This window comes from Siniperca chuatsi, linkage group LG7 (assembly GCF_020085105.1).
Source record: "Siniperca chuatsi isolate FFG_IHB_CAS linkage group LG7, ASM2008510v1, whole genome shotgun sequence".
Lineage (NCBI taxonomy): Eukaryota > Metazoa > Chordata > Actinopteri > Centrarchiformes > Sinipercidae > Siniperca > Siniperca chuatsi.
This window is the reverse complement of record NC_058048.1, coordinates 4,779,809-4,794,010: the sequence shown is the minus strand read 5'-3', so window position 1 is coordinate 4,794,010 and position 14,202 is coordinate 4,779,809. Positions and strand designations below refer to the sequence as shown.

Genomic DNA, 14,202 nt, shown 5'->3' with positions numbered 1-14,202 from the left:
GAACAATACATTGGAAAATAGCTCTGATTGTAATGTAATGCTGTATATTTTTAAGGCGAGTTGCCGAAATCTTGTGCATTTGTGGGTGGAAAACCTGCCCTCTGGGGCCTCAAAGTGTAAGGTGTACTTAAATGTTTGACATCTGGTTTGGATGCATGCTAGAACTACAGCAGAACTGTTAACCCTATCCTCTTTCCAACCACCTGAGAGAAGTGATATTGTGGATGCTACCATTTGCTGAGCTGTTTGGGGCAGTCTTGCTGTGGTGGGGCGAAGGGTTGCATAATTTGTGCATACAACAAGCAATTCCTTAATAAAGCCAAACCCTGCATAACTATCACTATTTTTGATATTAACATGGAATCAATTGGCTCTTGGCTCTCACTTTTCCTGTTATCTTAATACAGTACTGATATATTATCACCTATTAGGTTGATATGATGACCTTGTTTAACAAACAGTTGCCTAATTACACACACAGTAGGCAAAAGACGCTGAAAAGCTCTGTACAGATGAGTGGAACTGCAGTGTTCGGTGGTAATTATGCGGGGGTTAGAGTTAGCTACGTGCGACACCTTTCACATACATGTAGCCATTTGAACCTTTTTTTCATATAGAAATATTGAATACAACAGCTTTAAATCTATATTTCCTAAATTTTGGGATAGTTCCCAATAGTTCCCCAAATCCAAAGTTCCTCTCAGCCTGCTTTTGACATTTTGAAATGTAACTGTGGACTGGTACTCACAGAGTTACATCTACTGGACTAAAACCGGATGCAAAGGCCAGCAGGGATGTGATGTTCTCCCACCTTGGCTTTGAATGTGCCATGATGTACCCAGGCCGAGCCCATTACTGGGAGGAAAGGGTGATTAGACCACATTCTTATCCGAGCCTAAGAGACAAAAGGAAGAAAAGGTGTGTCAGCCAAAGCCAGACAGTGCTCTGCCTGAGGCTGCAGTAAGCACTGAATGAGCCTGAGAGCATTATCCAGTTGACGCTACTCAGTGGACGTCATGTCACCAAAGGTAATGGTTGTGAGGATAACAACCACCTTCCAGCGAAGCCTGAGGGGCCTCAGACATTTCTTTCTGTTCCGATCAGTGGTGCTGTCAAACATCAACTGTCATGGTTTGAGGGTTTATGTACAGTCTGTTATTTCCTGATTTATTTTTAAAGACTCTCCTTCCCTCATGTGCCATTTCTTTCTGTCTTGTTTGCTTTTCCCGCCAGTTTTGTTTGTTTGCTCCACTCTGATTAATCTCACCTGTGTCTCCCTTCACCTGAGTGTATTTAGTCTGTGTCATTCCCTTGTCTCTTTGTCATTGTCCCTGTGTCATGCGTCCTGGCCTTTGTTCCCCGTGTTTGTTCTTGGACTTTTTTTATCTGCTTCCTTTTGTACTCATTTGCCTGTTTGGACTGCTCTCCTGGTTTGTTTTTTTTTAACTCTGCCTGCCTGACTACTCTTGTAAGCCTTGTGTTCGCTATTAAATCATTGATCTGCACCTGCTCTGCCTCCTAGTCTGTGTCTTTGGGTCCTATTACTTGTTTCTCCTGCTTGATACTAACTACAACTGTATGATCTGACCAAGCTGTGGACCCAGCAGACTATTCGGCTGAACTCTGAGCTGATTTATGATGTGATATGGATCAAAAACACTTGGAGAAATGGCCCTAGTAATGAGCACCGACAGGCAGCTCTGACTAGGGCACGCACGGAGGTGTACTCTAGTCCTTGCTGTGGAGTTCGCTACCTGAGTGGGTTAAAGAGTTTATAAACACCCCAGGCTAGCCAGCCACCTGCCTGTCCTGAGCCGGCCCCAGCTCCGAACCTGTACCTGGGCACCCACCTGGCTTTTGGAGGTCCTCGCAGCCATCAGCTTGGTTCCAGGCCTGGAGCCACCTTCTGGGAAGCCTTCCAGCAGGAAGTGTGGCTCCCGCTGACGTGCCTCTCCAGCTGCTCGTCCTCATCGCTGCCCAGTGCCACAGAGAATCAGCTGCCCAGCATCAGTCCTGCCTGATCCCCAGTTGGCAGCCTGGCTGACACCAGTTCCTCCGCCGCGGTGGTCTCCAGTTCCCGGGCCGCAGCCAAGTCCTGAACCTTTTCTGGTGGGGCCGCAACCTCCTGAATGTCCTGTGTTGCAGCAGACTCCAGGCTCTGCGGAGATGCAGCTGAATCCAGCCCCTGAGCTGCTTCAATCACCTGCGTGGAGCTGCTACTGCTTCCTGTTCCTGTGCTGCAGTCGTCCGCTGAGGCTGACCTACAGCAGTCTTTGGATCCTTCTGAGCCTCCGTAGTTTCCTGTTGCCAAGCTGCAGTTGTCTGTTCCGGTGCTGCAGCACACTCCTGAACCTCCTGAGCTGTAGCAGTTGCCTGTGTCTGAGCTGCTAGTCCCTGAACAGCAGCAACATCCTGGACTTTTTAGATTTAGATTCAACTGTATTGTCATTACACATGTACAAGTACAAGGCAATAAAATGCAGTTTAGGTCTAACCAGAAGTGCAATAAGCAAGTGCAGGATATAAAGTGTGTGCATAAATGCAGGATCGAGCAGTAATATGAAAATATTTTACAAGTGGTACTATGGAAATCATATACAGATGACATTACTATAAACAGAAGTTTACTGATGGATATGTGCAATAATGAATTGGATTGGGCAGAACAGCAGTGCAATGAATATAAAGTAGTGCAATTTATGGAAATAGTTAACAGTGCAGTAGATGAGTTATTGCAGTATTCAGTAAATAGTACTGGATTGCAATTGATGCAGTATATGTATAAATAAATAGTCCGGTAATGCAAATGAACATGTGGTACGTGTAGCAAAAACTATTAATATAGCAACATTTAAAGTTAAGGTATATGAGGGGACACTGGAATCAGCTCAGTTCAGTAGGAAGACAGCTCTGGGAAAAAAAAGCTGTTTCTCAGTCTGCTGGTCCTGGTCCAGAGGCACCTGAGGCGAGAGAACAGTCTCTGGGCGGGGTGAGAGGAGTCCTTAAGAATGCTGCGGGCTCGACGCAGACAGCGTTTCCTCTGGACGTCCTCGATGGCTGGAAGTGGAGTCCCTGTGATTCGCTGGGCAGTTTTCACCACCCGCGCCAGTGCCTTGCACCCTGCAGCAGAGCAGTTCCCATACCAGACTGTGACACAGTTGGTTAGGACGCTCTCTACTGTGCAGCGATAGAAGTTCACCAAGATAGCTGAGGACAGCTGGTTCTTCTTTAGTGTCCTCAGGAAGAAGAGGCGTTGGTGAGCCTTTTGAGCTGCGGCTCAGCTGAGCTGATGTCCCCCGACCTGTAGCAAAGTCCAGCTGCCCTGTTGCCAGCCTCCTGCTCAGATCTCCAGTCGTTAGACCCCGGTCTTGATATCCGGCCTCCAGAGGGGTCCCACCTTCACCGCCGGCCTCCCGAGGGGTTTTCGCCTTCATTACTGACCTCCTGAGTTTCTCCACACATCTGATCATCCACCAGACCTGCCCTGCCTCCAGGCCATCCGCCTGAGGCTTTCTGCTCCACACCTGTCCGACGGAGGTCCTCTGCTCAGACTTTGCCCTGCCCCCAGGCCACCTGCCTGAGGTCTTCCGCTTGGCCCTTCTTGTGCAGGTGAGGCACAACATGGCTGAGAAAATACAAGTTCCAAACTGTTGGTGTATTATGTTGAGACGACCCCCTCTCTCTATGCTGACCACCCGGGAATGTCCCCCTAGGCTGTCAGGCAGATGTCTGCCACCTGAGAGACACCTACTTACTCCTTCACAGAGGTCAAAATCAACCAGTCACATATTGGAGGTCAAAATTACATTTGCTTTCTTTCTTAGTGGGTTCTCCTCACCTATGGGTCTATGGAAGAAAACCAATCGCTGTGAAGGGACACACTCCAACACTTGTCTCATTGTCAACATGGGAAAAGGCCATTTTATGAATGAAATGAACAAAATGAAAGTTCAGAATGCCTAAATCCAAGATGCATGCACCTTGACTTTGTAGGAACTGGGAAAGTAAGGGGAATAGATCCTTGGAGGGGCCTCCTGGGGAGCATTCTCAGGGGAGGGTAGAGGGTTGACAGATAAATTGGGGTGCGTATCCTTTTCTCAGCGTCCTGTTCAGCCAAAGGAAGAGATAGCCACAGAACTCCAGTTAGACAGAGTGACCATGCGTGCAGTGGAGTCGGGAGTTCGAGGCACTGCTGGCTCAATTGTCATCTCCTGGCCGATGAGCAAGGTGTCTGAATCATAGTCAGTGGGAAAAGATCGGAAATCAGTGTGTGTGAGTCAAAGAGAAAAACACTGATCTGAAACACTGATTAGCTTCCCATCAGACATGACAAAGGAAATCTTCTGGTGAAGTGGAATCTTCACCAGACCAGTTCTCCAACTACCAAAATCTGTACTTTTCCTAGCTGTGTTGCAAGGTGCCAGGGGTTGTGTGAAAAGGGTTCTGTAGTCAGAGAGCAATGGCAGAGATGAACTAGAAACAGAAAAATAGTCACCCCTAATTCACTTCCACTTCCACACTTGAGGAGAAGAGTAAGTCCTACGCTTTGTTGAAATGATGGCTTTATCGCAGCAGACTGGGGCGGAAATGTTCCCATCCTGGCTGTGATTTTCCCCATTGTATGCCTAACACAGTGCATGTGCAGGGAGCACACAAGTCAAGTCAAGTTTACATTGCACTTTGTGATATTTCAGCTTTTTCAAGTTTGCATTGCAAATGCACAAAAACTGGTGGATCAAAACACGCGTATAAACAGATGAACAACAAGCAATGTTTGGCTGAGGACAAAAGTGGAGGAGAGGCTGGAGAAAGACAGACATACATCAGGCTCTACTTTCCCCATTTAACCACATACGCATGAGAGAGAAGAGCTGTGCTGTAAGAAGTACTCAGTCCCTATATTTCAGTAAAAGTACCAGTACAACAGCATACAAATACTTCGCTACAAGTAAAAGTCCTGCTTAAAAAACTTAAGTAAAAGTACATCAGTATTACCATCAAAAGTAAAAGTACTCATTTGGAAGTAAAAGGTACTGTGTGGCTGATATTATTATATATGAAATTATTAGACTGTGAATGTGTAAGCAGCATTTTACTGTTGGTGTAGGTGGTTGAGGTGGAGCTAATTTGAACTACTTTGTTAGAAACCACTGATTTTCATCTAGAAACAAAGCATTGCATTTTATAAGATTATTGTGTGTTTTGTTTATGTAAAATATGAATCTGAGAAGTAACCAGTAACTAAAACTGTCAGACAAATGTAGTGGCGTAAAAAGTACAATATTTCCCTCTGAAATGTAGTGAAGTAGAAAGGAAATAGGCCTACTCAAGTAAAGTAGCTTTAAAAATTGTACTTAACTAGTACAGTACTTGAATAAATGTACTTTCCTCCACTGGAGAAGAGGCTGCCCCATCCCATGTGGGGTGCCTCGTATCGTCACATATCTCCAAGTCCCCACATTGAAACAACCTGTCAGAAGTAAAGATGTTGGTAAGAGGAGTTGCTCTAGGAGAAAGTAATGGGGAAAAAACCCATTACAAGTCTTTGCTGGCCTCTCTTGCCAGAGGCCGATGGATAGGTCCCTTCACGCCTCCATGGGTTCACGTTTTGTGCAGTGAAGGAGAAAAAGGCTGCGAGTATTTAAAGCAGCAGGTTGAAGCGGAGGTGGAGGAGGAAGATAGCCAGTCATGGGAATGCTTCCTGGGCTACTGCTGCCATTGCTGCTGTTTAGGAGAGAGTCACTTACTTTCCCCCCCTACATTTTTACTTTTATACATTGTTAAACCTGCAATAATAGAAACAAGTTGTGAATACCACATTGACATATCACCTTAAAAGGTGATTATAGCTGTTGTAAATAAATGAAAATATGTCAAGGAAACAACCTTGCGTGCTTCCAATTTGATTGTAGACACGTTAAGGATCACAGAAATACTTCATGGATAATTACACAAAAATGTATACTTTTTGTCATTTTATCCTCCATGTTTTTTTTAATTTTTAATTTTTATTGACATCACTTGGCAACCCTGTCCCCAGTGTACTTTAGCACCAGAGAACGGGCTCAGAGAGTGTATTCAATGCAAGACACAAAATACGTTGAATGATTGCTTAGAGAGACGAGCTTTGTTGGACGAGTCGCGTTGACAAAAGCGGAACACTTATCATGACATGTTCAGCAGCCTGCCGGCAGTACCTGACAGACTGAAGAAGAAAATTACTTATATTATGTATGACTTCATCTGGAGAAAAAAAAGGCCTTCACATCTGACAGCATGATTGGTGTGACAGTGAAGTCATTCAGAGAGGGAGACATGAAAGCAATCGGTGTTGCAACAATAATTTGTGAAGGCTAATTAAGTTGAAATGGTTACAGACTCTGGGAACTCTTTGTTCCAGTTTGGAATAATAGATATATCTTGTTAAAGAGGCATTCCTGTTTTAAACTGAATGAGGGTGTATGGGTTTGCTTCTTTTTATCCTGCACGTTTTCAAAGAAATTGTTTAGTGAGATACTTGAGTAAAACTACAGTAGTATTATAAGTAAAAGTTCTAATTCTGTAAACATTCTCCATTACAAGAAAAAGTCCTGCATTTAAAATCATACTTGAGTAAAACTACAGTGTCAGTACTAATGTAATGTATTATTATATATTAGATTGTTTCTATACAGTTAGGTAGTTTAGTCCAGTGGTTCCAACCTAGGGGTCAGGCTCACAAGATAAATCTGACAGGTCATGAGATGATTAATGGAGTTAGAAAAAAAGAATCCGAGAAATGTTGCTGCACAAATCTGTATTAATTTGTGAAAATTTTCTCTAATCTTTGCAATCAGTTATTCAAATGAAACCATGTGAGAAGTTTAGAGGTAATGCTTCTTTGATGGAACTGCTAACAACTCACAGACATCTGAAATGTGACAAGAGGCTCCAACCAGACACTGCTTTTTATACGCAGTCACAAGCCAAACAGGTTTGTAAAGCACCAGCTTAATCTTTAACAATGCATTGTATTTTATAACATGTACATGTATATTTTGTATGTAAAATCTTAATAAGCAAAGTAAACAGTAAATACAGCAGTGAAATTAATGCAGTGAAGTAAAAAGTCCAATAGTTCCCTCTGCATTGCAGTGGAGTAGAAGCATAAAACATAAAAGTACCTCAAACTTTTTATCAAAACCAGACCTGGAAAGACTTTTACAAGCTTTTCTAACATGTAACATTGACTACTGTAATGGGCCCCTCTCTGGCCGGCCTCAGAACCCTCATATCAATCCTCAGATCACTTCATTGGCTTCCAGTACGCACTAGAATAGCTTTTAAAGTTCCTCTGCATAAAGCTCTGAATGCCCACGCTCCATAATAAATATTAGACCTGCTTAAAATGAGGTGTGAGGCTCTCAGATCTCTCAGGTCAAATGGTTCTATAATTCTTGTTGTACTGACGGTTCAAATTCCAGCAAAGTAGCATTTAGTTTTTATGCCCCTCGATGCTGGATCAGCCTTATTATTATTATTTATTATTATTATCATTATTATTATTAGTCTTTCTTTCTTTTCATCTTAATCTCCATGTAAAGCACACCTTGGGTATGAGATTATTATATGACTAAAGCTCTGCCCGAGGTATTTTACACTTGGCTAAGAAGAGCATTGTTCACAATACAAAGCCTACACTTGATCCAATGGAGCTGAACTGCAAAACAGACGGAATGGAGAGGATGGAAGTCTTAGCACCTGATGATGAAAACTGGGAATGAAAATTAAAAAATATAAAGAATCCTCCAGCTCTCAGTTTAAAAGTCTTTATTTAGTTGGGCTATAAACTTTGGTTTTTAATCCATCTCCAAACTGCTTGTCGTTGGACTGGTCGTAGTGGACTACGGACCGTTTGACTGATCATGTGAGGCCCATCACCCACCATGAACTGATGTCTCCACTGGGTGCTGCAACCAAACTTTCAGCCTCTCTTGCATCATCACCTTATCAAGCTCCATTTTAAGCGATATACTGTGTTTTGGAGCAGGAGCAGTTTGTGTCCAGCCCTCTGTCTCCATCTAGTGTTGATCTTTTCCACTGTCTTTGTTTGCATGATATGTAGTTATGAAGGTTTACCACCAGGTGGCAGTAGTGTATAAAAATGAAACAACTCTACAGCTGGGACTGGCCTCTGTGAGAGTTTCTTCCCGTGTTTTTGGCTACATTGTTGAGGCTCGTGTAAGCTATGTTGATGTTCTTCCATTTATTCTTATTCTGAATCAGTTTGCGTCAATTTCTCTGTATTTACTTTTGCAGGGCAACAAAGAGCTGTTACTGTCTGGCTTCCCATTGGTGTACACAGATAGAAACAGTTAAATAGGCTTATTATCAAATAGTGGGTTTGCCTCTGCACACATCCCTGCCACATAATGAAACACAAGTTATGACTGATATTAGTCAAACAAATGTGATAACATGCCTCAGTGGTAAAAAGGAACGTTGTGTGCACCATTGTGTCCTTAAATAATGTGAACTGCAGGACACACCGTGTGTGTGTGTGTGTGTGTGTGTGTGTGTGTGTGTGTGTGTGGAGTATTAAGTCATGGCTTACTTTGTTCTACTGCAGAAACTGTACAAGCCCCCACTTGTGTAGAGGTGCAGGCAGTATTCAATAAATGAGTTTCTGTGTAGCCAGTGAATACTCTCACTGCAGCTCACGACAATGCTTTTGAGTCACATGCGGCCATAAAGCACCTTCCTATTCTGTGAGTGAGGAGAACTCACACGATGCTGTGCCCTTGTAGTTACTGGATTAATTGCTAATGGGATCATTGTCACTGTTATCACAAAACATTAATAAAAAACAGGATTTTTTTATTCTTTAGTTCTGGGAAATTAGTTGCCAAAGCTGTTACACAATTTCTAGTCTTTAAATATTTAACCTGGAAACGTTCTCTAAAAAAAATAACTCCACACAAGCATAAAGTAACATTCGAAGTTCAAGCACACGTGGATGGAACTTTGGGGGGAAACTCCTTTTATGTAAGTCTGTGTTTTAGGTGTTAAATGGGTAATATTATGGATTATGTTAAACACAGCTTTTTGGAAGTGGACCGGTCAAATCAGTATGATTCTCACACCCACTACAATAATGATAAACCACCCACCATTGAACTATGAGTCACTCTTACAAAAGGACTCAAATGATTTTGTGCATAACTAGTCACAACCAGATGCATTTTTGATCCATTACTCAGTCTTTTTCAGTTCAAAGCTGTGCTGCCTCCTCGCCCTACCTGATCTGACCTGCAAATCATCTACTTTTGATGTGGTAGTTTCCCCTCAGTTCATTTTCCTCTTTAGTAATAACATAGTGGGACAAGTGAGTGCAGTGTGGGGACAACCTGTCTGTCTGTCTGTCCATGGATGTGAGTGGTTACTTGGCCAGGGCAGTTCTGAGGGAAGCTGATGTTTAACTAAGATAAACTGTAAAAGCACCTGGCACAGTTACCCATGTCCCCGCTTAGAAACCAAAAAGGGAAGTTCCATAATTTCCTGAATATGGCTGCCATACTGAGGAATGTCTTGATGGCTTCAAGAGATCACAAGAGATCATCAAATGGTCCAAGATATAATGTTTTTATTTCATTTCATTTTATTTTTTACAAAATCTACAAGTCAGGGAGCCCTTATTTTTCTTTATATTAAATGTTATGGTTTGTGTATGATTCTTATTATTTTTGGTTGTGTGTTTTCTCGAGCAGTATTTTTTGCTAACACTGCAAGATGGCTGGCGTCACTCTGCATGATGGGAGTTCAGCAGTTTGACAGAACTTGGCGATCCTGCTGCTGCACCTCCACACTCACAGATGCCTGTTGAGGTGGTTTGGACACCTGGTAAGGATACCACAGAGTAAATATACTCTATTACGAGCAAAACTCCTGAAATCAAAATGTTACTTAAGTAAAAAGTATGTAAGTATTATCAGTAAAATGTACTGTTTTAAAAATGGCTCCTGTGGGTGTATATGATTATATTATTAGTACTGATGAATGTATGTGTAAGTAGCATTTTAGTGTTGTAGCTGGTCAAGTTGGAGCTAATTGCGACAATTTTATGAACTGCTGGGCAGTATAATCTACGACTATACGTCATATTTTGTGAGACCATCTTATACTGTTTTAGGTAAAATCTTAACGGGCAACTACAGCTGTCAAATAAATGTAGTACAATATTTCCCTCTGAAATGTGGTAAAGCACAAGTATAAAGTAACATCAAATGGAAATACTCAAGTAAAGTTCAAGTACCTCAAAAAAGGACAGTACTTGAGTAAATGTGTTTATTTACATTCCACTGCCCAGGACATGCAGAAGGTAATATATCTCCACTGTTGGCCTGGTAAGCATGGAGAAAATGGAAGTGAATGTGTTTTCTTTTTGTTCCTTTTTTATGTTTATGAAAAGCGTCACTAGTTCGCACTACATTGAATGACTTGCCATATGTTTATTTGTTCATGGGTTTTTATTCCACATGAGATAATTTGATTTGATCCTCTAAAACTCTAAATCTGCTCATAGCAGAATCTACATTTTATTTAATCATTTTTTTGCTATATTGTTCTGTTATTATATGCTGATCTTTGTCATACTGCACCTGTAATTTACAACAGGAAAACAGTCCATGAATGATTGAAGGACAGATTTTAATCTCACTATATGTAAGTCGTTTCACTGCACGTGAGGTAAATATTAACCTAAAAAATCAACTCAAGGGATTTTCCAGATGTGTTTCATATTTTTCTTTGAGCTGATATAGTCATTACACTGCATTAAGGGCTGTTTTCCATCTTAACTTATAATGTAGTCCTGTGAACTTGCACCCTTAGATGAAGAGTGTGACAACAGAGTACTAACACTAGCTGCTGGATATTCTTTCGTCCTCCTCTCACTGTTTGACCATCTATTCAACAGGAGCAGCTGTGTAAGCACTTTGCAGTTTTCCCTCTCTAAGTGTTTGTTTCAGGCCCCCTGAGCTCAAATCCTCTGCACAGGTGAAGAGCCAGCAGCCAGCGCTGTCCTGTTGACTAACATGCAACATACACATGTTTGTGTACTGTGTGTGCATCACAGAGAGAGAGAGAGAGAGAGAGAGAGAGAGAGAGAGAGTGTGTGCGTTAGTAGGTGAAAGTGAAGCCACAGCCCCCAGAGCAGATTTGTTTGCTCTGCAGGTCAAGGCGTGTTTCAGGCCCTTTAAGGCTTGGCATGTACACACAGGTCAAGACCAAGCAGCGCTGGAGCCTGGCACACACACACACACACACACACACACACACACACACACAAACAAAACACTCCTTTCCCCCAATCACTTCCCTTTCAGCCTCTTTTCACCCCCTCTGGCTGACTATCTGCTATTACTACTACTATCTACCATCACATTCTTTCATTTGACTTTAGCGCCTGGACAGTGCTTTGATTTCAAATTTGCATGTAAATGCCATCAGACACCCCTCACCACGCCCAGCAGGGCCTGTCAGGACTGTGACAGGTCAGACAGTGAGGTCACTTCAGGTTAAAGCAGTTTGCAGGAAGAAGTACTGAGGTCATAAGTCCAAGTCCTCCCTGACTCACAAATTCTCATAAAAAATATAGAGGAGATGACCTCGGTGTCCTCAACAATAGCTAGAGCCCTGCAGATCACATGTGATAACAATGTACAGTATGGAAGCAAATAAGGGTCATGAATATTTTGAGCTTGTGAAATGATGTTCACAAATAATTTCACAGCCTGCAGTTGTATATCACCTTTTGTGTGCACTTGAAAAAAAAAAATCCATGCACGTATCTGAATGTGTGAATTTGTAACAAAAAACAAAAACAAAAAAAAAAAGTTCTCACAAATTCAAGTTTGGGAATGTGTAATACAGGTTTGCAGCTGTAGGGGAACAGGAAGTCAAACTGTCCAATCAGAGGCAAAAGGTTCTACCGCGTTCTGGTTCCTGACCGCTACGCTAGCTGTGGAAGTAGCGACATAGGGCACCGAATATAATGAATTTACAGTTTATCAGGGTGTTGTTGGGTAATGGGAAAAGTTAATTCTTAAGGACTATGAGTTAACAGTTTCCCCGGTAAACACAACGACCTCCGGACGCGAACCGGTACCTGCCCATACCTGCGCTGGCCGGTCTACCAGGCCCGTGAGCTGGCTGGAGCTCTGTCAAGTGACCGGTCTCATAGACAAGAGGCTTTCATTTCCCTGTTGACGTGTTAACCTGTGGTTATCTGCCTTGTTCTCTTGTCGGGTGTTTTGACAGTGATTCAAGTCTCTCCCGCACCAAAGCAGCAGAGAGAAGCTCCACAAATAGGCGCGACAGCAAGCTAGTGCCTCTGGGGGTCATTAGCTAGCCAGCCAGGCAGCTGGCAAAGCTAGCATAAAGATTTCTACAGCTACAAAATGTTTTTTTTTTTTTTTTTACATATGTGCAAATTATATCTGTGCACAAAACCTTTTTACACATGCACTAAATATTTCTACAGCTGCAAAACCTTTTAAAACGCATTCACAAACTTGAATGCCAAACATTCTGCATGGTCTGGCATGGTTTATGTCATTGGTTCCAAACTCCTTTAAACCGGGGCCCCCCTTTATAGAGACTTCAATTTTTATGGCGACCTCCAATTTCTGTGACAGTTTCAGTATTTTTCAATATTTCATTTTTTTTTCACTTTTCCATTAAAGTTTGTACATGAGGTTCCCAGTGTAGAACATTTCTTCATAGCTGTTTAAGCAATATATAGGTATACTGTTGTGTGATGCCTGGGGTTTTTAGGCTACTTGAAATTGTAATAATTATTTGAATTCAATTTTTAATATTATTGTTATTTTGATGTGTACTGGCTATTCCTTCCATTTTAATGTGTTTGAAAATGTAAATTTACTTACTTAATTTGGACTTGACCTATGACGTCTGCCACCCCCCTTCTCTCTCTCTCTGTCTCTGTTCAATTCAGTTCAGGTCAGTGAAGCTTTATTGGCATGACGCTTTGTAATGACACAACTCATGCCACTCTCAGTCATATTCTTATTCAATATTTAATTTAATTTTCTTTACTTGATTCAATTTTTAAAATCTTTTCTTTTTGTCTGATGATCTACATTTTCACTAACTGAAAAAATGTACCTGTTATTATGCAATTGCTTTTAGATTGATGATATGGACAATACAAATAAATCGTATTTAAAAAGTAGTGATGGATACAAGGAATGAAACAACTAGTCAAATAAAGTGAGAAAAAAAGAGAAAAATTAAAATTCTGTGTATTACAGTAAATAAACTTAAAGAAGACAGGAAAAATCCACTTTTGCTTTATGACAATTATACTCTCCAACCAATCCTGCCACATGAACAGTTTCATCAAGTAGAGTTTGAATAAGTTGTCTCTCTCTCTCTCTCTCTCTCTCTCTCTCTCTCACATTCTCTTCAGTTTTACCCGTCATGTACATTAAGTTAATTTGCTGTTAAATTGAACCTAAACTGGCACTTAATGACACCAAACTCATTTGGACAAGCAAATGATTTATTTGATTTTTTGAATGACTTAATGTTCTGTTGAATTTCTTTGACAAGAATAGATCTGACTTATTGCATACTCTAGGCTGACACTGAGCGGTGCAGACTCCGCTGCTTTAAGTCAAATTAGACTTAAAGCAGCAATATTTTTGTACCACTTAGTGGCATTGGATCAAAGTGTAAACACTTTGACATATTATCACCATATTATTAACATTTTCTCTTTACACATCCATCAGGCACGAAGCAGCATTAGCATTTATTACATTACATTACATTTGCAGTCGCGTTTGTAGCCACCCGATGAATATAAGTCCAGTATTCACTCTCTGTTAGCTCTGTTTTTGGTCTCCACCAACTCCTGAGAAAAATACCTGGCTCTTTAGCTGCTAAATGCTCCACTATGTTCACCAGCTAGTCTCTAACTGTGTCCGTCTGCCATTTGGTGCTGCCTGCTGTAGCTGGAAACAAGCTTGATTAAAGCGCTGAGACTGAACTAAAACAGGTGTGGCCTGTAAAATCAAAGAAAGTAGCTGAAAGATGCTAAAATGTTCTGTAGAACTGAGGGGAACTGCAGAGTTGGTCATAATTCTCTCTGAGTTTGTCACTATGACCCCTTTCACTTTACAAATAGTCATTTGATCCACT

The 14,202-nt window shown here is 41.6% G+C and overlaps 1 protein-coding gene across 1 annotated transcript in view; it reads left to right on the top strand.

Moving 5' to 3' along the window:
* The first annotated feature begins 9,730 nt into the window (after nucleotides 1-9,730).
* LOC122879149 (POU domain class 2-associating factor 1) overlaps nucleotides 9,731-14,202 on the top strand; it is a 28,806-nt gene continuing 24,334 nt past the window's right edge. Inside the window, exon 1 of the mRNA XM_044202922.1 lies at nucleotides 9,731-9,879. Coding sequence (XP_044058857.1) covers nucleotides 9,852-9,879 — 28 coding nt within the window. The 5' untranslated portion in view covers nucleotides 9,731-9,851. The remainder of the gene's footprint in view (nucleotides 9,880-14,202) is intronic.